The sequence below is a fragment of the Oncorhynchus gorbuscha genome, linkage group LG11 (genome assembly GCF_021184085.1).
Source record: "Oncorhynchus gorbuscha isolate QuinsamMale2020 ecotype Even-year linkage group LG11, OgorEven_v1.0, whole genome shotgun sequence".
Lineage (NCBI taxonomy): Eukaryota > Metazoa > Chordata > Actinopteri > Salmoniformes > Salmonidae > Oncorhynchus > Oncorhynchus gorbuscha.
This window is the reverse complement of record NC_060183.1, coordinates 21,749,228-21,774,578: the sequence shown is the minus strand read 5'-3', so window position 1 is coordinate 21,774,578 and position 25,351 is coordinate 21,749,228. Positions and strand designations below refer to the sequence as shown.

The window sequence follows — 25,351 nt, the reverse complement described above, 5'->3', positions numbered from 1 at the left end:
AGAACACATGGTTATAGTTCTGGCATTTAGCATGCCCTGGGTCCCCAGGAGGGGGGTTGTCAATAGATTGAGAAAAGCTACATTAGGGTAGGAAAGTATATATTTTATTTTATTTTAATCCCATCTTCAAGTGAGCTTTTTTTTAGCCTTCATTTAATCAGGAAGTCATACCGAGGTCAGAAGACCTGGCCTTGGATATAGCCCCAGTGTACCGACCTGTTGATGATAAGTGACAGCGGCCACTTGACGATGTAGTCGAAGGAGAAGGCCTCCAGGCCGCTGAGGGCCACCTCGGTGGGGTCGGCATTGATGATGGCCTTCTCCTGCTTGGTCTCGATGGCCAGCACCCGCAGCAGTTGGGTGATCACGTCATGTGGCATCAGGTCAATCTGGGAAACCGGACCAGAGGGTGAGTGGAAGAGTTCAGTGTGACACCCCTCCCAAAACAGCCACATTACATACCAGTTGTTTAACTTAGTCTTTTATATGTATATCCTATAGATCGCAATTTCCCCTCTCCCAAAAAAAAAACACTTTTGTGTCGTCAGCGAACTTGATGGTTGAGTTGGAGATGTGCGTGGCCGGGCAGTCATGGGTGAACAGGGAGTACAGGAGAGGGCTGAACACGCACCCCTGTGGGGCCCCCTGTTGAAGATCAACGTGGCGGAGGTGTTGTTGTCTCCCACTTTGCTCAGATATCATATTAAAAACATTTCTCTCCACTATGGCAAAATGTGTAGAATTGCAGAAAATGTACTCTAAAGATGCTTCTGGCACCCAAATGCTAGGGCCGGCTCTGACTGCATGTGTGGTTATGGATGTGGGTACGCAGACCCATGAGCCACTGCGGCCCCTCATGATGAGTTCAGATTTTTGGTGGCCCCCACCTCCATCAAAGTTGCCCATCCCTGCTATACAATTGTGATTCTGCCCCTCAGCAATTGTCTCTTACTGTGCTAGAGTGCAGCTATAAGAAATAGTCGAATGCAGTGAACAGCAATGGACACACCATTTGAATAACAAGATAATAAATGACTTTAGATTCACCTCAAAGTAGTCAATATTGCCCCCAGCTGCTGTAAGCAAATGTTAATATGCTCAGACATATTTTGGGAAGGTTACACGAGCCTATTCATCATAATGCATGCATGCATTAAAATCATACCGTGTAGTATGCATTTAGGTCATGATGCTTGAACTAAACCCGTTTACAAAACTGAAACTGAATGAATAAGGTAACCACTAGATGGTGCTGCTGTTATCAAGATAGTATCAATTCCAGACTGGTACTCGTCTAGGATATTTATTCAATAAGGTCAGAGGGGTTTGACATATGGCCAACATACCACAAGCTGTTCTTGGTCACGACGCAATGCAGAGTGCCTGGAGACAGCGGTCTAAGGCACTGTATCTCAGTGAGGCACCACTACAGACACCCTGGTTTGAATGCAGGCTGTTTCACAACCGACCGGGATTGGGAGTCCCATAGGACGGCACACAATTGGCCCAGCGTCATCCGGGTTTGGCCGGTGTAGGCCGTCATTGTAAATAAGAATGTCTTCTTAACTGACTTGCCTAGTTAAATAAAGATTACTTTTAAAATAAATAAAAACCCGGTTTATAATTACCTTAAGGTCATCTTTGAATGGGTCTGTGTTAGCAGTACTCATCCTCAGAGCCAGCTCTAGCAAGGCCTCCAGTCTGGGAGGGACAATGTCATCCACTGGCTTTTTCAGCTCCTCTTCTGTCAGATCCATGAAATGGACAAAGAAATCTCCCTTGTCCATTAAGAAGTAGTGCTTGATTGACCTAGGAAGAATACATATTTTAGCATACAACTGAACAACAACCTCTCCCTCAATGTGAGCAAGACAAAGGAGATGATCGTGGACTATAGGAAAAGGAGGGCCGAACAGGCCTCCATTAACATCGAAGGGGCTGAAGTGGAGCGGGTCGAGAGTTTCAAGTTCCTTGGTGACCACATCACCAACGAACATTCATGGTGAAAAAACACACCAAGACAGTTGTGACGAGGGTATGACAAGACCCTTTCCCCTTCGGGAGACTGAAAAGATTTGGCATGGGTCCCCAGATCCTCAAAATGTTCTACAGATGCACCATCGAAGAGCATCCCGACCAGTTGCATCACCGCCTGGTATGGCAACTGCTCGGGATCTGACCGTAAGGCGTTACAGAGGGTCGTGTGTACGGCCCAGAACATCACTGGGGCCAAGCTTCCTGCCGTCCAGAACCTATATAATAGGCGCTGTCAGAGGAAGGACAAAATAAATGTGTCAAAGACTCCAGTCACCCAAGTCATAGACTGTTCTCTCTGCTACCGCACGGGAAGCTGTATCGGAGCGCCAAGTCTAGGTCCAAAAGGCTCTAACAGCTTCTACCTCCAAGCCATAAGATTGCTGAACAATTAATCAAATGGCCACTCAGACTATTTACATTGACGCTCCCCTTTGCTTTTATATTGCTGCTACTCGTTGTCTATTAGCTATGCATAGTCACTTTACAAATGACCTTGACTAACCTGTACCCCCACACATTGACTCTGTACCGGTAACCCCTGTATATAGCCTTGTTATCGTAATTTACTTGTTACTTAATTTTTTTATATTTTTAAATTACTTAGTTTATTCCGTAAATATGTTCTTAACTCTATTTCTTGAACTGCATTGTTGCATGTGACAAAAACAACTTTAATTTGAGCATACCAAATCAGAAATACCCTATCAAACTTGAATGATCTATATATGGTTGTGCTGTTGTTGTTTACCTAAGGCGTGCGACCAGCTCCTTCTCCTCCATCAGGAAGTCTAGAAGGACCTTGCTGGCGTAGTAGTATGATTTTTCTATCTGCTCCACGTAGGCTCTCTCCTTGAGAGTGTAGAGGATCTCCTTAGCATCGGGACAAGTCACGTCCCGGCCACACTCTCTCACCACGTTGAGGTACTTCCCTATAGAACAGGATGAGAAGAAGAAAAAGACAGACACAAAAACTCCACTACAAATGATCAGGACCTTGATACTCCTTGTTTTCTACACTATAAGAAAACACTGTGAATTGCACTGGCCATGGTCAGGATGCACTAAAAGGGTGACCTGAGCAAATCTGATGCGAACAGTATGATGCGTCTTACCTGTACTTAAAATTTTGTCTGCCATTTTCTGAAGAAAGGATGGAATTCTGTGCTGTACGATGGTGTACCGCTGATCCCAATACTTGTCATTGTAGTCCTCCTGGATCTTCTCTTTCTGTAGCTCGTGCTCTTCAACCATGAACTCACTATGAAGACAATAAATCACAAAAAACATGAACAAAACTAACTAATTATGTAAAAATCGCAAATTGCCATAACTCATGTCCAAGTCTGTGACATAATAGAGAAGTACCTATTTGATTAAATGGTAGAAATGAAGAAATGTGGGAAATGAGTTGCGTGACAAAAAAAAAAAAAAAAAAACGATACCTGTAAGGGTCCTTGATGATGCCTCTATAGATCCATTTCTCCAGTATCTCAAAGTAAGGGACACTAGCTGCTTTCGTGAGGTATAGGCACAGTTCCTGGGCTTGACTGTCTCCAGTGTAGTTGAAGGTACGATCGTGAAGGAGGCTCAACGTCGACCCACCCATGCAGTCTCCTTTGTCCACCGAGGAGGCTTTGAGAAGCAGAACATGCAACCCACTGATTATCTTTTTCTTTTTTACTAGGGGCACTTTTTTACTTTGGGCAGTCTGCAACAACATACCACACACGACCATCTCATCCTCATAGACCACTGGACAAGACAATATCGGCATAACACCTCTGACAGAGCTATCTAAAAAGCAATAACACAATCGAACGTCCAAAAGTGCAATGCAGATATAGCTACCAACGAACCAGAATATATATATGATTGTGTGTATATATATGTATGCATGCATGTATACGAAATGGAATCAAGAAATTCTACAAATGGACTTTTAACAAGGCACACCTGTTAATTGAAATGCATTCCAGGTGACTACCTCATGAAGCTGGTTGAGAGAATGCCAAGCGTGTGCAAAGCTGTCATCAAGGCAAAGGGTGGCTACTTTGAAGAAACTAAAATCTAAAATATATATTTTGATTTGTTTAACACTTTTTAGTTACTACATGATTCCATGCGTTATTTCAAGAACTGCAATGCTGCTGGGTTTTTCATGCTCAACAGTTTCCCCTGTGTATAAAGAATGGTCCACCACCCAAAGGACATTCTGCCAACTTGACAAAACTGTAGGAAGCATTGGAGTCACAGGCCAGCATCCCTGTGGAACGCTTTCGACACCTTGTAGAGTCCATGCCCCGACAAATTGAGTCTGTTCTGAGGGCAAAGGGGACAGGTGCAACTCAATATTAGTTAGGTGTTCCCTAATGTTTGGTATACTCCGTTTATATATACAATTTATTGTATTGTATGATCATAACAGCTTTACCAATGGAGGCTAGGATCTCCATGGTCCTCATGGTAGGCTGGATATAGAACCAGAGCTTCTGCAGGGAGAGCATGCCCTGCCTGTGGAGGTGCTCCAGCTGGGTCACCAGGATCAGGTACTCCTTCATCAGGGTCCTCATGGCCGCCGTCAGGGCGTGGTTCACCTGGCCGTACTCAAAGGACGACTTCTCCTCAGTGAAGCTGCCAGACATAAACACAGCAAAACTGTTATACCAGACAAAACACAAACAAATTGTTTGACAACGCAAGCCACGTGATACATCCCCAGATGGTGTAAGGATCACAACTTGGTGTCCCGCAGAAACGAAACAAAGTATCTAGACTGAGTGTACAAATCATTAGGAACACAGGCTCTTTCCATGACAGACTGACCAGGTGAATCCAGGTGAAAGCTATGAACCCTTTCCGATGCCACTTGTTAAATCCACTTCAAAATCACTGTAGATGAAGGGGAGGAGACAGGTTAAAGAAGGCTTTTTAATCCTTGAGAGGGTGGTAGTAGGTGCCAGTCGCACCAGTTTGTGTCAAGAACTGCAACACTGCTGGGTTTTTCACACTCAACAGTTTCCTGTGTGTATCAAGAATGCTTCACCACCCAAAGGACATCCAGCCAACTTGACACAACTGTGGGAAGCATTAGTCAACATGGGCCAGCATCCCTGTGGAACGCTTTTGACACCTTGTAGAGTCCGTGCCCTGATGAATTGAAGCTGTTCCGAGTGCAAAGGGGGGGGGTGTAATTCAATATTAGGAAAGGCCTTAATGTTTTGTACACTCAGTGTATATTTCCTTGTTAAAGTTCACTCACCGTGTTATAGTAGAGTAGTATGAGGCGACTGGTAGTATCCTGTTGACCAGCTCCTTGATGGACATGTCAAGGCTGGGGTCAATGATGAAGGAGCGGTTCTGCCTCCCGAGGACAGGCTGGGCTGTGATGTCTCTGCCATCCACACCGATCAGCACAAACAACAGATCATCAACCAAAGCCTGCTCCTGGGCTGGCAGGGGCATTGTACCTGATCATAAAACACCAAAGAGATTTGAGGTACATTTTCACACATTTCCTTATTGCATTCACTACATAAAAATGAGCAGTCGCTGCCTTCAGAAAGTATTCACACCCCTAGACTTTTTCCACATTTTGTTATCTTGCAGCCTGAATTTAAAAAGGATTAAATAGAGATTTTGTGTCACTGGCCTACACACAATACCCCATAATGTCAAAGTGGAATGTTGTTTTTAGAAATTGTTACAAATGTATTAAAAACAAATAGCTGAAATGTGTTGAGTCAATAAGTATTCAACATCTTCGTTAAGGCAAACCTATATAAGTTTAGGAGTAAAAATGGATTAAAACAAGTCATATAAAAAGTTGCATTGGATCACTCTTTGTGCAATAGTGTTTAACATTATTTTTGAATGACTACATCATCTCCGTACCCTACACACAGAGATGAGGTAAAAAAATAAAAATAACATTGAATATCCCTATGAGCATGGTGAAGTTATTAATTACACTTTGGATGGTGTATCAATACACCCAGTCACTACAAAGATACAGGCGTCCTTCCTAACTCAGTTGCCGTTGAGGAAGGAAACCGCTCAGGGATTTCACCATGAGACCAATGGTGACTTTAAAACTGTTACAGGGTTTATGGCTCTGATAGGAGATTAGTGAGGATGGATCCACAACATTGTAGTTACTCCGCAATACTAACCTAATTGACAGCGTGAAAATAAGGAAGCCTGTACAGAATACAAATATTCCAAAACTTGAATCCTGTTTGCAACAAGGCACTAAAGTAATACTCCCAAGAAATGTAGCAAAGCAATTCACTTTATGTCCTGAATATAAGTGTTATGTTTGGGGAAAATCCTATACAACACATTACTGAGTACCACTCCATATTTTCAAGCAGAGTAGTTGCTGCATTATGTTATGGGTAAGCTTCTAATCGTTAAGGACGGGGGAGTTTGAGGATAAAAAAGAAATGGAATGGAGCTAAGCACAGGCAATATCTTAGAAGAAAACCTGATTCCGTCTGCTTTCCACCAGACACTGGGAGATGAATTCACCTTTCAGCAGGAGAATGACCTAAAACACAAGGCCAATTATACACTGGAGTTGCTTACCAAGAAGACAGTGGCCAAGACAGTGGCCAAGTTACAGTTGACTGAAATCTGCTATAAAAATCTATGGCAAGACATGAAAATGGTTGTCAAGCAATGATCAATTTGACAGAGCTTGAAGAATTTGTAAAATAATAAATGTGCAAATATTGTACAATCCAGGTGTGCAAAGCTCTTAGAGACTTACCCAGAAAGACTCACAGCTGTAATCGCTGCCACAGGTGATTCGAACATGTATTGACTCAGGGGTGTGAATACTTATGTAAATTTGATATTTCTGTATTTAATTTTCAATAAATTAGCAAACATTTCTAAAAACCCTTCTCCCTTTGTCATTTTGGGGTATTGTGTGTAGATAGGTGAGAAAAATAATACATTTTATCAATTTAGAATTCCAGCTGTAAAAACAAAATGTGGAATAAGTCAGGGGTAATGAACACTTTCTGAAGGCACTGTATGCACAAACTTCATGAAATCTATCAAAATGTGTCAAAGTCAGACATATGAAGAACATTCATACCAACAGCCACTGCTGGGTCTCCTCCTGCTGGTGTGGCACCGGTGATGAAGTCCCCAATCAGAGCAGGTCGGTCATACACCCAGTTTGGAAACACTGGGTTGGGCTGAGTGGGGTTCTTTTTGTTGTGTCTGTCCCTCAGCATCTTTCGTGTGACTTCAGCCGACTGTACAGATGGAGGACAAGTAGTAGAACTTACAGATGTATTCAACTTTAGCCTTTTCAAAACTATTTGGGCCGGCCCACTTGAAGTAGTCATACGCGGTGGGCCAGGAGTTTTTTCTGACTACATGACTTCACCAGGAAAAACTCCAGACCCTACTTTACAACTATGTAACAGACTAGAAAAATGGCCAGAAAATATCCTGTCCCTAATTATAAGTAACCTTTAAAATGATGCGTGTACACACCTGGGGCACGTTGGAGCTGGCAGTGACGTTTCCCAGCTTCTTGCGCAGCTCTTCCAGTTCCTGCATTGACATCTTGGTGCTGGTTGGAGGGATAGCAAAGGTTGTGCTTGTACTTGATGTCACATTACCAGTTGCTTCAGACCTTTCTTTGGCATTCTGTTGCAGACATTGGAGCGTCTGGAATATATTAAAACATAGCACATTGTTATTGGGACATAATACTGTACTTTAAATTAAACAGTGTAGGAATTGTCAGCATCTGAGTAACATATGCAAAATGATTACCTCTTTGTCCTCGCTAAGCTTTGATAGGAGGTAGACCAGTGGGTCCAGGTTGCGGACATTTTTTGACTTGAGCTCATCATATTTCCTTAGGAAGTCCTCTGGCGTCTTTGAATACTCTACTATTTTGACCTGAGAATGAAAGTTGAATTAGTCAAGGCTATTGGTAGAAAGAGCATAAACCTTTACAAAATTGGCCAATAATTTCCCCATCAATCACCTTTGCACTGTGTGCAGACACTGTTGTGGTGACATATGGTGTCCTGTTCTTCTGCAGTAAATCAATATACACTTCTGCTCCATCACCTCCTCGCACATGAAGCAGACTGAGCAGCTCGTTGACGTCATGATGTATCCGAAACTCACTCATGGCTAAGGCTGTTGAAATGAGAAAGGTCAATAACTAAATAATCCATCCTCTGTCAAATTCAACTCTAACAGTTTATCAGATTGATAATGACATGATGGCAGTTAAAAGTTAAAGCATGCAAATGTATAAATGAATGTGCCTGATTGCTATCTATCAATATGTCCCTCCCCTCCACCCTCATATTGATGTTGCAGCTTCTCTGGCTACATAGGGACACAACTGATGATGCTTTAGATTTCTGGCTTTAGTATAACGAATCGAGCTGGCTAGACCACATAGCTTGCTAGCTAGTTAGCCTTTTCCCCGAGAACATTATTAAACTATTTCCTTAATTAGCTAGTTATGAAGCTAGCTTTGAAGGTCTTCAAATTGACCCAATTTGGTCGAGCTAGATAGCTTACTAACTAGCCAACCACTTTTAGCAAGCACGTTAGCTAAACTACTACAGTAGGGTCTGAAAATAGAGCTTGCTAGCGAACATTTTAGCTACCTGGTTAGCTATATAAACTGAATCTTGAAATGTATTATCTGGAAACACTTAGCGAGTAAAGGATGATTAAAAACATGAACAATTGATAGCACATTACCTGAAGCCTCTGACTAACAAGCAGTTACCGCCAACTGTCTGGCAACACAACATGTACTGTTTCAGATTTTTCATAATAAATGTTTTTAGATTAAAATAATTGAATAAAGTGCTTAATATAAGGAGACTTACAACATCAACAGAGAACACATTTTTCATTGAAATACTAACTACAGTATGACTGAAAATAACATTTATATTTAAACAATGAACTCTTATTTTGTAGGGGGAAAACGACATAGCGGAAGTATACAGTAATGACGTTCCAACCCGGAAGAATTGTCCTCTGATTAACGTTTGAATAAACAAGAATGGCCAATTTGTTTTAGGAAAACATTGCAAGCGATGTTGCTAAAAAATATCGTATATTTCAACTAAGAAATATAGATGTCTTGTAAGGCATGGACATTAACGAATGTGTGTAACAACGCCCTAATGTCAGCCACCTTGTTGGATAAAAAGAACCCCGTTGTGTTCACGAATCGGTAAGAAATATTGTTACCCCGCAGTGTGGTTGTTTTTGACGAAGGAAATATGGCTGAATTGCACGTTGTGGAGCAGAGTGGTACTAGCACTATAGAACAAACCGAGCACCGTGATGTCCGAGGCTCTGTTCGGCTGGCTTCGTCCAGTCTCATGGTTCCGCCGCGGAGTAGCTTGCCCACCAGTCCCGGAGTATCGAGTACTAGCAGAGTAGTGTTTGGGTTTCCAATGAGAAGCAACCCCAGTTCCCCGTCAGAGCCAGCAGAGAAACCCGGATCCCGCTGGGTTCGCCTCAATGTTGGTGGAACCTGCTTTGTCACAACCAAACAGACATTGTGCAGGGACCCCAAATCGTTCCTGTACCGATTGTGTCAAGAAGATCCGGATTTGGACTCTGATAAGGTAACATAATCTATCATAACCGTTATATCATAAATCAAGGTGCATCAATGTAGCATTCATAATGCATTGCCACTGTGACGATCATGCATGAGATTACACCCATCACCTTAAGCTAAAATGTTTGAACATTGTAACACTCAAAGTACACTGCTCAGCCATTTGATAGTAATGTATGATTTGATCTGCATGTGAAGAAGCACAAGAAAAACATTTGACACTAATGGCAGGCATACAATGGGCTTTTTTTTCAAACTTGTATAAATATCTTAGGATGAGACCGGTGCATACCTGATTGACAGAGATCCCACATACTTTGGCCCCATTCTGAATTACCTGCGGCATGGGAAACTGATCATGGACAAGAACCTAGCAGAAGAAGGTAAGACTGTCCAAATAATAGTTTAAAACAATTGTCAAATACAATCCCGATCACACACCGTGCTTTTATTTAGAAGCAATGGGATTCTGCAGATGTGTGATACAGGCCCTTTCCTTATGAGTATCATGCGACTAAACTATTGGTTGCCTGTCTCAGGTGTCCTTGAGGAGGCGGAGTTCTACAATATTGCGTCATTGGTGAGGCTGGTAAAGGAGAGGATACGGGACAACGAGAACAGGACATCTCAGGTATGCCAGGGAAAGGCAGACAGGATGAATGGAAAAGGCCTTAGTCTGGGATGGATGATGGCATTGATGCTGTGAAACAACACATGCTAAACCAAACACTAACATTTCAGAGTATGAATGTGTTTACAAGTCTGTGTTTGTGTGTATACTGGCACACACACACCACTCACTGTTCCAAAGCAAAACACCTACCCGCCAATGAACCCTAATGTGCTCTGGTAGACACATGTCACTGTGTGGAAACAGGGGCTTTTATTGTATTATCTGTTTTTCTCTCAGGGCCCAGTGAAACATGTGTACCGGGTGCTGCAGTGCCAAGAGGAGGAGCTCACCCAGATGGTGTCCACCATGTCAGACGGCTGGAAGTTTGAGCAGGTGGGCCTAGTAGTCGTCATGTAACACTTGTCTTTAAATCCATAGGTCGTGGGTGGTAAATCTGGTAATGTCCATACCTTTTTCCAGTGCCTTAAAAGCTAATTTACGATCTCGCTCACCCTTTCCCCATCTCCCCTCACAGCTCATAAGCATCGGCTCGTCCTACAACTATGGCAACGAGGACCAGGCTGAATTCCTGTGTGTGGTTTCCCGGGAGCTCAACAACTCCACTAACGGCATTGTCATCGAGCCCACTGAGAAGGCCAAGGTGAGATCAGCTGCTGAGAGTGTCTGTGAGTCATGTGTTAGGCATGAAGTCAGAAGATTCTCACGTGTAGGGATAGTTCACTGCGACATCAAAGTTTGTCAGGCATTTTCAGACTTCAAAAATGGTGTAATGTATAGATGAGGCCTCGTCCCCACGTCATCGGTTGTGTACATTGAGCATCACTGGTTTTTAAAACTCTAAGTTAATGGAAATGATCGGCACTGAATATTTTGAAATCAGACGGTGCCTAATCTCGGAAACCCAGAGCTAAAATGTTGCGTAATTACGTCAGATGCTCGATCGAGTTCGAAAAAGATACTAGAAAGAGGAGCGGAAGCAGAGCAGTAGCTGCATCACCCTCTGCCTGCTAGTTGTGGGCAAGTTTATGTGCCAATTGCCCCCCCCCTTCTTAAAAAGAAAAAAAATGCAAACCTCTGTGAGATTGTGATTTTTTTTTTCCCGCCGAATGATCAGTGACGGAAAAATCTGTGCAGGGTCGTTCGATGTCCTTTCAGCAAGCCACGACACCCGTCATCTCAGAGATTGTTCTGAAACAGATAAGATGAGCATTGCAGAAACATTATTTTGTTGCAATATAATTTGATATCAGAAGAATTGCACCCAAATTGGCAATTTATTATTTATTTATATAATATTAAATTAATGATAGTATTTAATTTGGACCAAACTTTTTCTTTCTAACAATGAGTAAGACATGAGGAATCCAACAAGTTGTCAAAAGCCATCCACAGACCACCCACATCCCACGCCAATCCCACCCCAACAAGTTTATACTACAGTATCAGTTCTCTGTTTGACAAGTAGTATGATGCTACGGCTCAGAGTATTGTTTCTTCATCCTATATAATGTATTCTCCATGAATTTGTTGATGTTTCTTTCCCCTGTTCAGAGCGATGTGTGATTTAAGTTGTTTATGTCCCATCCTACATCATGATATTAGGTGTTCTGAACATGAGATGGTGCTGTTCCTGCTATTAGGTTATTGTTAAAGGGATAGTTCACCCAAATTACAAATTGGTTTTCTTACCCTGTACGCAGTCTATGGATCAGGTATGACAGCAACCTATGCTTTGGTTTGCAGGTGACGGCACTCACTCACACAATAGACACACATAAGCTATCACACACACACACACACACACACACACACACACACACACACACACACACACACACACACACACACACACACACACACACACACACACACACACACACACACACACACACACACACACACACACACACACACACACACACACACACACAGAGAGTCAATGCTGCTGTCACATGTTATAGAGACATTGAACCACTGGACTCTTCCTGTTACACACTCAGGTTCTAACTCTCAGAGTAAAACACAACGGACACTATGACAGCTCAAACCAAGTTTATTCTTCCCAGAGGATCAATACAGCTGCATTAGAAGATGACATATTCACACAAGCACTGATATTTAAGACTTCCTCCTGAGTCTCCTCCTACACATCTGAACTGCTAATGCATCTCTGTTGCGAGACAGAACCTTAGTGATATCTGTTCTTCCTCACTTCATCTGACCTGACCTCTGCCCCAAAGTGCTCACTCCTCCCCAACTCACGGCTGCCATGGTGCCTGGTACCAGACTGTATCTCTTCTCCTCCCAGAGGATCCTTCCCATAGGATCCCTGATGGCTAACAATAACATATCCTGACATAATGTAAACGTTATACATTATCCTCTCTCCTTCAGTGACACAAGTATATTTCATATTCTCAGAACCCAACAACACTGTGTATTAAAATACTGTATCCCCAACATAGCTCATTCTAATATTTCTACTACTGTAAATTGTATTTTATTTACAGTGTTTATACACCCCACATGTTTATATACTGAATTCTTGCGATAGCTCACTCATATATCTACTGCAATGCATATCATTCTTAGTATATCTTCCGGTATGTAAATTCTCCCGGTATACATATGTATAGATTGCATTTTGATTTTACTACTACAATGCTATTTGGGTGATTAATTGGATTTGTCCCGCCGTTCTCGATTTGTTATTTATTTTATATATACACTACATGACCAAAAGTATGTGGACATCTGCTTGTCCACATACTTTTCATTCCAATTTCATTCTCATTCCAAAATCATGTGCATTAATATGGAGTTGGTCCCCCTTTTGCTGCTGTAACAGCTTCCACTCTTCTGGGAGGGTTTTCCACTATGTTAGAACATTGCTGCAGGGACTAATGTCGGGCACTGATGTTGTCAGATTAGGCCTGGCACTCAGTTGGTGTTCCAAATTCATCCCAAAGTTGTTCGATTGGGTTGATGTCAGGGCTCTGTGCAGGCCAGTCAAGTTCTTCCATACCGATCTCAACAATCCATTTCTGTATGGATCTCGCTTTTTGCACGGGGGCATTGTCATGCTGAAACAGGAAAGGGCTTCCCCAAACTATTGCCACAAAGTTGGAAGCACAGAATTGTCTAGGATGGGCCTCCTGAGTGACTCAGTGGTCACTCGGTGCTAGCTGTGTCACTAGAGATCCTGGTTCAAGTCCAGGCTCTCGCAACTGGCCGCGACCGAGAGACCCATGGAGGGTGCACAATTGGCCCAGCGTCGTCCGGATTAGGGGAGAGTTTGGCCAGCAGGGATGTTCTTGTCCCATTGCGCTCCAGCGACTCCTGTGGTGGGCCGGGTGCAGTGCCTGCTGACACGGTCGCTAGGTGTACGGCGTTTCCTCCGACACATTGGTGCGGATGGGTTAAGCGGGTGTTGTTGGCTGGGTTGTGTTTCAGAGGACACACGGCTCTCGACCTTTGCATCTCCCGAGTCCGTACGGGAGTTGCAGCGACGGGAGAGTCCGTACGGGAGTTGCAGCGACGGGAGAGTCCGTACGGGAGTTGCAGCGACGGGAGAGTCCGTACGGGAGTTGCAGCGACGGGAGAGTCCGTACGGGAGTTGCAGCGACGGGAGAGTCCGTACGGGAGTTGCAGCGACGGGAGAGTCCGTACGGGAGTTGCAGCGACGGGAGAGTCCGTACGGGAGTTGCAGCGACGGGAGAGTCCGTACGGGAGTTGCAGCGACGGGAGAGTCCGTACGGGAGTTGCAGCGACGGGAGAGTCCGTACGGGAGTTGCAGCGACGGGAGAGTCCGTACGGGAGTTGCAGCAATGAGACAAGACTGTAACTACCACTTGGATCCCACGAAATTGGGGAGAAAAAAATAACAAACAATCGTCTAGAATGGCATTGTATGCTGTAGCATTAAGATTTCCCTTCACTGGAACTAAGAAGCCTAGCCTAAACTAGAGGTCGACCGATTATGATTTTAACGCCGATACCGATATCGATTATTGGAGGACCAAAAAAAAACGATACCGATTAATCGAACAATATTTTTATTAATTTGTAATAATGACAATTGCAACAATACTGAATGAACACTTATTTTAACTTAATATAATTAAATCAATAAAATGAATTTAGCCTCAAATAAATAATGAAACATATTACATTTAGTTTAAATAATGCAAAAACAAAGTGTTGGAGAAGAAAGTGAAAGTGCAATATGTGCTATGTAAGAAAGCTAACGTTTAAGTTCCTTGCTCAGCACATGAGAACATATGAAAGCTGGTGGTTCCTTTTAACATGAGTCTTCAATATTCCCAGGTAGGAAGTTTTAGGTTGTAGTTATTATAGGAATCATAGGACTATTTCTCTCTATACCATTTGTATTTCATTAACCTTTGACTATTGGATGTTCTTCTAGGCACTTTAGTATTGCCAGTGTAACAGTATAGCTTCCGTCCCTCTCCTCGCTCCTCCCTGGGCTCGAACCAGGAACACATCGACAGCCAGCCTCGAAGCAGCATTTACCCATCGCTCCACAAAAGCCGCAGCCCTTGCATGGGAAAGGGGTACAACCACTCCAAGTCTCAGAGTGAGTGACGTTTGAAACGCTATTAGCGGGCACCCCGCTAACTAGCTAGCCATTTCACATCGGTTACACCAGCCTAATCTCGGGAGTTGATAGGCTTGAAGTCATAAACAGTTGAAGCATTGCGAAGTGCTGCTGGCAAAACGCACAAAAGTGCTGTTTGAATGAATGCTTACGAGCCTGCTCTGCCTATCTCCGCTCAGACTGCTCTATCAAATCATAGACTTAATTATAACATAATAACACACAGAAATACGAGCCTTAAATCATTAATGTGGTCGAATCCGGAAACTATCATCTCGAAAACAAAATGTTTATTCTTTCAGTGAAATACGGAACCGTTCTGTATTTTATCTAATGGGTGGCATCCATAAGTCTAAATATTCCTGTTACATTGCACAACCTTCAATGTTATGTCATAATTACGTACAATTCTGGCAAATTAGGCGGCCCAAACTGTTGCGTATACACTGACTCTGCGTGCAATGAACGTAAGAGAAGTGACACAATTTCACCTGGTTAATATTGCCTGCTAACCTGGATTTCTTTTAGCTAAATATGCAGGTTTAAAAATATATACTTCTGTGTATTGATTTTAAGAAAGGCGTTGATGTTTATGGTTAGGTACATATTGGATCAACGATACGCACCTCATTGATTATATGCAACGCAGGACACGCTAGATAAACTAGTAATATCATCAACCATGTGTAGTTAACTAGTGATTATGATTGTTTTTTGTGAGATAAGTTTAATGCTAGCTAGCAACTTACCTTGGCTTACTGCAAGGCAGGCTCCTCGTGGAGTGCAATGTAATCAGGTGGTTAGAGTGTTGGACTAGTTAACTGTAAGGTTGCAGGTTGAATCCTCCGAGCTGACAAAGTAAAAATCTGTCATTCTGCCCCTGAACAAGGCAGTTGTTCAGTTCACTGTTCCTCGGCCGTCATTGAAAATAAGAATGTGTTCTTAAATGACTTGCCTAGTTAAATAAAGGTGTAAAAAAATATTTAAAAATTCCATTTGTTATGAAAACTTGAAATCGGCCATTCCGATTAATCGGTCGACCTCTAGCCCAAACCATGAAAAACAACCCCAGACCATTATTCCTCCTCCACCAAACTTTACAGTTGGCACTATGCATTCAGGCAGGTAGTGTTCTCCTGGCATCTGCCAAACCCAGATGAATCTGTCAGACTGCCAGATGGTGATGATTTCCACTGCTCCAGAGTATAATGGCAGCGAGCTTTACCCCAGTCCAGCTGTCGCATGGCATTGCGCATCGTGAATTTAGGATTGAGTGCGGCTGCTCGGCCATGGAAACCCACTTCATGAAGCTCCAGACGAACAGTTACTGATGTTGCAGTTTGGAACTCAGTAGTGAGTGTTGCAACCGAGGACAGATTAATTTATACGCGCTACTTGCTTCGGCAGTCCCATTCTGTGAGCTTGTTGGCCTACCACTTCACAGCTGAGCCGTTGTTGCTCCTAGACATTTCCATTTCATAATAACAGAACATACAATTGACTGGGACAACTCTAGAAGGGCAGAAATGTCATGAACTGATGTGTTGGAAAGGTGGCATCCTATGACGGTGCCACCTTGAAAGTCACTGAGCTCTTCAGTAAGGACATTTTACTTACACTGTTTGTCTATGGAGATTGCATGGTTGTGTGCTCGATTTTATACACCTGTCAGCAACGGGTGTAGATGAAATAGCCAAATCCACTAATTTGAAGGGATGTCCACATACTTTTGTGTATATATACAGTACCAGTCAAAAGTTTCAACACACCTACTCATTCAAAACTTTTTCTTAATTTGTACTATTTTCTACAGTGTAGAATAATAATGTAGACATCAAAACTATGTCTTCACTAGTGGAGCACCTGATAACATCTTTTGATTAGGATCTGTTTCACTGTTTGAAGGATCTGCATTTGTAAGTGCCATTGCATTGAGCACAGCCATTACACTTGTAGTTTGCATTCGGTAACACGAGCATTCGTGAGGTATGCTTTCAGGGTGTGTTCACGTCATAGTGACACAACTGCAGATAATACTTCAATGTACAGTACCAGTCAAACATTTGGACACACCTACTCAATCAAGGGTTTTTCTTTATTTGTACTATTTTCTACATTGTAGAATAATAGTGAAGACATCACAACTATGAAATAACACATTTGGAATCCTGTAGCAATCAAAAAAAAGTGTTAAACAAATCTAAATATATTTGAGATTCTTCAAAGTAGCCACCCTTTGCCTTGATGACAGCTTTGCACACTCTTGGCATTCTGTCGACCAGCTTCATGAGGAATGCTTTTCCAACAGTCTTGAAGGAGTTCCTATATATGTTGAACACTTGTTGGCTGCTTTTCCTCTTCTGCGGTCAGACTCTTCCCAAACCATCTCAATTGGGTTGAGGTCGGGTGGGTGTGGAGGCCAGGTCATCTGATGCAGCACTCCATCACCCTCCTTCCTGGTCAAATAGCCCTTACACAGCCTGGAGGTGTGTTGGGTCATTGTCCTGTTGAAAAACAAATGATGGTCCCACTAAGCCCAAACCAGATGGGATGGCATATCGCTGCAAAATGCTGTGGTAGCCATGCTGGTTAAGTGTGCCTTGAATTCAAAATAAATCACTGACAGTGTCACCAGCAAAGCACCATCACACCTCCTTATCCATGCTTCACGGTTGGAACCACACATGCAGAGATCATTCGTTCACCTACTCTGAATCTCCCAAAGAGATGTGGTTGTTGGAACCAAAAATCTCAAATTTGGACAGATCAGACCAAAGGACAAATTTCCACAGGTCTAACGTCCATTACTTGTGTTTCTTGGCCCAAGCAAGTCTCTTCTTATTGGTGTCCTTTAGTAGTGGTTTCTTTGCAGCGATTCGACCATGAAGGACTGATTCACATAGTTTCCACTGAACAGTTGATGCTGAGATGTGTCTGTTACTTGTACTCTGAAGCATTTATTTTGGCTGCAATTTCTGTGGCTGGTAACTCTAAAAATCGAATCTAATTTTATTTGTCACATACCCATGGTTAGCAGATGTTAATGCGAGTGTAACGAAATGCGTGTGCTTCTAGCTCCGACAGTGCAATAATATCTAACAATAATATCTAACAGTAATATCTAACAAGTAATCTAACAATTCCCCAACAACTACCTAATACACACAAATCTAAAGGGGTGAATGAGACTATGTACATATAAGTGTATGGTGTAATAGATGGTATAAAATACAGTATATACATGTGATATGAGTAATATAAGATATGTAAACATTATTAAAGTGGCATTATTTAGAGTGGCATTGTACAAAGTGACTATTGATCCATTTATTAAAGTGGCCAGTGATTGGGTCTCAATGTAGGCAGCAGCCTCCCTGAGTTTGTGATTGCTGTTTAGCAGTCTGATGGCCTTGAAGATAGAAGCTTTTTTTCATTCTCGGCCCCAGCTTTGATATACCTGTACTGACCTTGCCTTCTGGACGGTAGTGATGTGAACAGGCAGTGGCTCAGGTGGTTGATGATCTTCCTGTGACATTGGGTGCTGTAGTTGTCATGGAGGGCAGGTAGTTTTCCCCTGTTGATGCGTTGTGCAGACCGCACCACCCTCTGGAGAGCCTTGCAGTTGTAGGCTGTGCAGTTGCCGTACCAGGTTGGGATACAACCTGACAGGATGGTCTCGATTGTGCATCTGTAAAAGTTTGTCAGGGTTTTGTGTGACAAGCCAAATGTCTTCAGCCTCCTGAGGTTAAAGAGACGCTGTTGCGCCTTCTTCACCACACTGTCTGTGTAAGTGGACCATTTCAGTTTGTCTGTGATGTGTACGTCGAGGAACTTAAAGCTGTCCACCTTCTCCACTGCTATCCCATCGAAGTGGCTAGGGGGGGTGCTCCCTCTGCTGTTTCCTGAAGTCCATGATCATCTCCTTTGTTTTGTTGACGTTGAGTGAGAGGTTGTTTTCCTGACACTACACCTGCCCTCACCTTCTCCCTGTAGGCTGTCTCGTTGTTGATAATCAAGCCCACTACTGGTGTGTTGTCTGCAAACTTGATGATTGAGTTGGAGGCGTGCATGGCCACTCAGTCATGGGTGAACAGGGAGTACAGGATGAATGAACTTATCCTCTGCAGCAGAGGAAACTCTAGGTCTTCCTTTGCTATGGTGGTCCTCATGAGAGCCAGTTTCACTTCATTTCACTTCACCAATTTGGCCTATTTTGTGTGTGTCCATTACATGAAATCCAAATAAAAATCATTTAAATTACAGGTTGTAATGCAACAAAATATGAAAAATGCCAAGGGGGATACTTTTGCAATCTTCTGTATACCTGCCTTGTCACAACACAACCGATTGTCTCAAACGCATTAAGAAAGATAAATTCCACAAATTAACTTTTAACAAGGCACTCCTGTTAATTGAAATGCATTCCAGGTGACTACCTCATGAAGCTGGTTGAGAGAATGACAAGTGTGCAAAGCTGTCGTCAAGGCAAAGGGTGGCTACTTTGAAGAATCTAAAATATTTTTGGGTTTGCTTAATACTTTTTTTGGTTACTACATGATTCCATATGTGTTATTTCATATTTTTGATGTCTTCAATATTATTCTACAATGTAGAAAATAGTAAAAAAAATAAAGAATAACCCTTGAATGAGTAGGTGTGTCCAAATGTACAAATATATATATATATATACTTGTTTGACATTTTACTGCATTGTTAGTAGCTAGTAATATAAGCATTTTGCTTCACCCACTACAGCACATGCTAAACTGTGTACGCAACCAATACATTTTGGTTTGATTTCGATTTTTGTTTCCCTTTACACTGTTTGAAATACTAACCTTTTTTTCCTAGGTAAACAAAACCAAAACATATGTAATTTGGGTGAACTATCTCTTTAACAATGGGGAGGGAGGGATTATTTTTAAAAATTATCACCTAATAGGAGGAACAACACCATCTAGTGGTCAGAACCTGGTCATATCAGGATGTAGGATGGGGCATAAACCCAACAACTTCAATGACTAATTTCTCAGAACATGGTACAAAAATATCACCATATTCACTAAGAATACATTATACAAGATGAACAAACAATACTCAGAGCCGCAGCTCCATACTACTTGTCAAACTGATACTGTATACTCATTGTTGGGGTCAGATTGGCGTGAGGTGTATGGGGGTCTGTGGGTTGCTTTACACCATTTTCTTGGATTCCTCATGTCTACCCCAATGTAGGAAAAACGTTCGGTTTAAATCTGATGTTAGGTACTATATTTAATTTGATATGATTCCTATAAATTTAAAATGGCCAATTTTGGGTGCAATCAATTGGCTTAATTTCTCAGAGATCAAACACGTTTTTGTCTTTGAACAGACTATAAGACTGTAAAAACACCAGCAACTCAGCTCCAAGTGATTATAATTTGGGAAAGCTGTTCCAAAGTATTCCCAAGCATAAGAGAGAGAGATGCGATTGTATACAAATGTAAGCAAGGTTTGAAATAGTTTCATTTAAATATTATATATGTTTGGACTTCTTGTGATCAATTTGCTGTCAACAACATATTTGTCCTCATGATCCGGCCCCCTGACCATCCTCTCAAGAAAGAATCAGCCAGCGGATGAATCTAGTTGATGATCCCTGATCTAGATGGATGCCTTTTCTCTCCTTACAGATCCTCCAGGAGAGAGGTTCACGGATGTAATGAGACTCCCAGGCCTGAGCTCACCCTGCTCAGCTCATGTGACATTTCTTGATGTCCCCTGCACCACCTCAGACACGGTCCAAACCTTCACCTGTTTTACCTCCCCCTCCTCTGGGTGTGCCTTTCCACAGTGGGGGGTTCCCATCCCCCTCCCCTACAGTGCTGCAACATAACCCCATCGTCATTTCTTATTCTCAGTTATATTCATGAACATTTTGAGGGATTCTGAAGAGATGGCAATAGAGTATTATTAAATGCAATACCTGTTGTCATAAATTGGCTTTTGAAGATTCAGGTTTTGCCCCTGATCATAATCCCCATCTTGTCTATAGTACCTCCACACAGAGCTAAATCATTGTCACCTTCCACATTCAGGTGATCACACAGTTAGTGGGGAGCCCTTTCCTTATCTGTCCGGCTATGTCGATTTGCCGGAAATCTGTGATAATCTCCTCAGGACTTTCAAAGGACGAAAAAAAAAAAAAAAAAAGGAAAACAAAAAATCTACTGACTGTGACCCGCCCCACCTACAACCTTGAATAGCCACCATCTCCACAGCTGGAGCTCCAAGACAGTTCATAGTCGCTTTAGAGGCTGAAGGCGGAGAGGTGGGGCTAAGGACAGTGAAGCCACCAGAATCTTCTACAGCCCTCAAATTCAAATTTGGACCTCAATCTGGACCCCCCCCCTCCATTCTTCCCCCTCTAATCAGGGACAGATTTAAACTTGGGACACGAGGTGTGTGCGATTTTAATTATCAGGTAGAACAGAAAACCAGCAGTAGTATGGACCTTGTAGGGTAAGATTTGAATTCCCCTGTTCTACAGCATCTCTTTTGGTCATCTTGTGCAGTCAGTCCTCACACAAACGCTTTCATAATAAAACTAGAGGATAGTGGGGAGGAACAGACCTTTGTCTAACAGAGGCTCCACCCCACACCGTGGTTCATCAGTGACTTTCACTGCTGAGTGCTGAGCATCCATCACACTGAGCATCCATTTTTCTTTTTGGCCCGGGTCAAAGTCCTTTGTCACCGGGAGGGCACATCTTTTTGTTTTGTTTTTGCAGCCGTGCTAGTGTTGTTTCAGTGCAAAAGAAAACACACAACTTAAAAGACTAAACCACACACATGTACACAATTGTCAGGCATGTGAGGAATATAAATCTATATATAATGAAATTATATGGAGAAAATGAATGCAAATGATTAATATTTGTCGTATTTTTGTGTAGTATGGTGAGTTTATTCCATTGGGGGAGGACATATCACTCCTCTCGGTGTTTCCCCCATTGACAAAGGTGTACGTCTGTGTATGCAGTGCCTCTCTGCTATACGTCAATGATTGGAAATATGATCAACGACCCAGAGTTTTTCAATGACCCAACTTCTAAGTAGATTTTTCTGTTCCTTTATAACCCTTTCAAACGTTCCTTATTTCTCGCAGCTCTGTGTTCTCTTTGCATATCTTACAATTGTAATCGGAGATAAGAGACGGGTTACTGAAAAGCTGTGAGGGCATGTGTCCAGTACAGTGTGCCTGTTGGACCTGTGATCATCTGTAATCTGCCTAGCCTTGTTTCATTTTCATGCCAATTATCACTCACTGTGCATTTGCCTGCTACACACCTTGGCGTATGTTCAGTTAACAGCTTTGCTTTACATTTTGCAGTATGCACTGTTTTGTAACTATAGAGTATGTGGAAATGAATATTTGAAATGCATACTCTGGAATTGTTTATAGAGCAGGTATACCCACAGGAACATTGGGTATTGAAATTGCCGCATGGATGGGACATTTCAACTTTTTGAGTTGTAACGTTGGTGGAAAATAAGGAAATTATACTTTGTTTCTCAACCAGTGTTACATCTCTCTGTGCCAACCAGCAGTGATGGGTACAAGCTTGTCTGGAGTATACTTCTCTTATACGCATATCATTGTCCCAGGAGTAAATCCTGGTATTACCCCTATTTGTACTACATTCTGTCAATTTGACTGTGTACTTAAAATAAGTACCCCGTAGGTGATCAATGTCACATAATCTGTACACCTTTTTCCTGTGTATAGTGAATATTTGGTGCAATTATGTTATATCGGCATGTGTAAGAATGTGTTCAACTTAAAAACCACACCCCAAAATAATTACCTGTGCTGTCGTTATGCTCCTTGACTTTTTTTTTTGTGTGACTTTTTTTTCTTCCCCTTGGAGTGTATGTTGTGCAATTCTACTACTAAACTGGGACAAAACTGCAGTCGCGCACAGACTGTGCTGCTGGAAGAATGACTGACTCTCTGATAGAGGCTATTTTTCTCCTCTTTTGGCCTTTTTCAAAGCACCTGGGGGTTGTTCTCTTTCCCTTTGTCTGTCTGTGTCCAGTGTTGTGCCTTTTGACCTGTGTTGTGCACAGTTGTTGCCCCCCCCCCCTCTGGCTTTTGAGGCTCCTCTCGCATTGGAAATGAAACGCTACGAGGCACCGAGGGACCCGCGTGGCGTGGTTCCTCTGTTGGTTCGATCTCCCGTTATTAATCAGTGAGAGAAACTCCTGGAATAGACCTTGACCGAGTCTATTCTTCCGTCATGACTAGGTCCTGTTTGTTTACGTACAGTGCAGATTATCAGGCTTAACTCCTTTTTCTTTTGTGCCAATACTTTTTATCCAAGCCCCCCTATGTTGACCCCTGTACATTAGCTCCTGAACCATTTCTGTTAGTTTGTCGCTGCATTCCTTTGTTTTCTTTCCTGTCATAAATGTGCGTAGACTGTAGGTGCAGTTGGCCTTGTAAGTTTACCCCACAACCAGCTGAGAGGCAGAGAACAGGAGACAGTGGTTGTAGTTGTGATTTTATCTCAGTAAAAGGGTCCTTCCACCAAGTCGGGGCCTTTTGAGATGTGTAACTTGGTGAAACGATAACATTTGATTTCACCTCATTTTTACATTCTGTCATAAAGAGCCCGTTTTCTCATCTTTAATTGTTTTTTAATGCCTATATTAAGTGCCAAATAAAGTAACAGGGTTGACGATTTCATCTTAAATCAGCCATAACTCCACTTGGGACAGGGGAAATTGAAAGTTGTGTGCAACAGGGAGGGGCAATTGGAACGCAAGCTTCACAAAAAAAACATAATTGTTAAAACACTTCTAACCTGTGTATCTATGGTAACTCAGTTTTCCACAACAAAACACCAGGAAATGCAGAGTAGAAACAGCTGACCTGATTTTTACACAATGATTTGACTATTTGATGTTCAATGTTTCTTTTGAAAAAAAAATATTGAAAAAAGGAATAGTTCCACCATATCAAAATGAGATCAGTTTACATAACAGGCTTGAATTTCAAATGTATTTTTTTTTTCAAATGAATCACTAATCATATGAAATAATAACTTCAGAAATTGATTTGTCAAAGCAACAAAATAACTAGGGCTTTACAATGATGGTGAAAACTTGGATCTTACTGGAAGTCAGAAGGTGCATGGTTGGACATGTCCATTGCTGAATTTTGCCTGAAGTCTTTATTCATATTTTCTAAAATATTGAATTCTCCATGTGGTCTATATTAAAGGGCACATCAGGCATTTAAAATTCAATATTGGTTGGTGCACAATTTCACTTAAAATATCAAAGGGACGCAAAAGGCACTCATTTCGTGGAACGAACCAAAAGCTTACGGTGCACTTTTCTTTCGGGAGAATGGCAAGACATGTTTATTTGGCTTTCTCTCTTGAATTGCATGTTTAAGGCAACTTATGCTGTCTGTTTTGATCCCATGACAATTACACTGACAGAACTTTTTGTTGTTGTTGATGTATGCATTAACTTTGAAGCACTTATTTTTCCCTCCAGTGAACCCAAATTTCTCCTTTTGACATTTAATTGTTTCCTTTTATACAGACTGGTTCATCCAATTTAAAAATTTAACATTGTGCTTGGATACAAACGATCATTGCAACAAAAAAAAAGTATTTCCCCCTATCACTGCACTATTCCGATATTTGTGCTATTTGAACAAATCTGCAAAAACACATTCGGTGTACTAGAGAACACGATTTTGTGTACTGGAGTTTGTCGGACATCTGTGTTAGTGCAAACTGTATATGGCGCATGGTTGGAGAGCAGAGGGAGGCATGGCTGTAGTAGGTGTACATTTCTTGTGTGGAACAGTGAGTCTGCAATTAGAAGTATTCTCTAATCATGTTTTTTTTCTGTTGTTTTTGTTTCATGTCAATTTAACAGTTGCTAAAAAAACTAAATAACTAGTTTAAAGTTAACCTCACTAAATTAACAGACTCTTTTGTCTATTGAAAACTGAACACGTCTGCAGACCACAACCTTGGATTTAGTATTGACTCAAACTACAAGTCCACACGCAAAATGAAGAGAGGATCATTTTAATCCGGGCTCCTTCTACCATAGTTAATCTGTAACATCTGCATGTGTTTATACGCATACATACTTGTACACACATTTCAGATGTACTGAAAACTTAAAATATTTTGAAAACTTAAAATATATTAATATATCAACAATATTCATGTCATGTGACTATTGTCAATGGAGACTGTGGAGAACTATTTTGAAGCTGAAACAACATTTTGTCTGATTTTCCTTTCCCTTTTATTTATTTTATATTTTGGAATTTTGTCTACCAATGCCGTTTCTTTTCAATTGAATAATTTTAACAAAATCCAGTCTGGTTTTTAATTATAAAATGTGTCTCTGTGTTTCAAAA

At 41.9% G+C, this 25,351-nt stretch overlaps 2 protein-coding genes across 3 annotated transcripts in view; one reads left to right on the top strand and one right to left on the bottom strand.

Moving 5' to 3' along the window:
- Window positions 1–10,071, bottom strand: part of tubgcp2 (tubulin, gamma complex associated protein 2) — a 14,536-nt gene extending 4,465 nt beyond the window's left edge. Inside the window, exons 1-13 of one of the 2 annotated variants that reach the window (XM_046368923.1) lie at window positions 9,957–10,071; window positions 9,371–9,574; window positions 8,048–8,205; window positions 7,831–7,959; window positions 7,546–7,722; window positions 7,139–7,301; window positions 5,297–5,504; window positions 4,469–4,668; window positions 3,480–3,669; window positions 3,150–3,295; window positions 2,786–2,966; window positions 1,629–1,809; window positions 217–389 (exon numbers count right to left, since the gene is read on the bottom strand). In XM_046368923.1, coding sequence (XP_046224879.1) covers window positions 217–389; window positions 1,629–1,809; window positions 2,786–2,966; window positions 3,150–3,295; window positions 3,480–3,669; window positions 4,469–4,668; window positions 5,297–5,504; window positions 7,139–7,301; window positions 7,546–7,722; window positions 7,831–7,959; window positions 8,048–8,197 — 1,898 coding nt within the window. In that variant the 5' untranslated portion in view covers window positions 8,198–8,205; window positions 9,371–9,574; window positions 9,957–10,071. Of the gene's footprint in view, window positions 1–216; window positions 390–1,628; window positions 1,810–2,785; window positions 2,967–3,149; window positions 3,296–3,479; window positions 3,670–4,468; window positions 4,669–5,296; window positions 5,505–7,138; window positions 7,302–7,545; window positions 7,723–7,830; window positions 7,960–8,047; window positions 8,206–8,784; window positions 8,837–9,370; window positions 9,575–9,956 lie in introns of those variants that run through there. The other variant, XM_046368922.1, reaches the window with a different exon arrangement.
- On the top strand, window positions 9,046–25,351 carry kctd2 (potassium channel tetramerization domain containing 2). Its single transcript, XM_046368924.1, has 6 exons — window positions 9,046–9,668; window positions 9,939–10,047; window positions 10,204–10,295; window positions 10,575–10,670; window positions 10,813–10,938; window positions 20,592–25,351. The coding sequence occupies exons 1-6, from the start codon at window positions 9,318–9,320 to the stop codon at window positions 20,619–20,621; spliced, it is 804 nt and encodes a 267-aa protein (XP_046224880.1). The 5' UTR covers window positions 9,046–9,317; the 3' UTR covers window positions 20,622–25,351.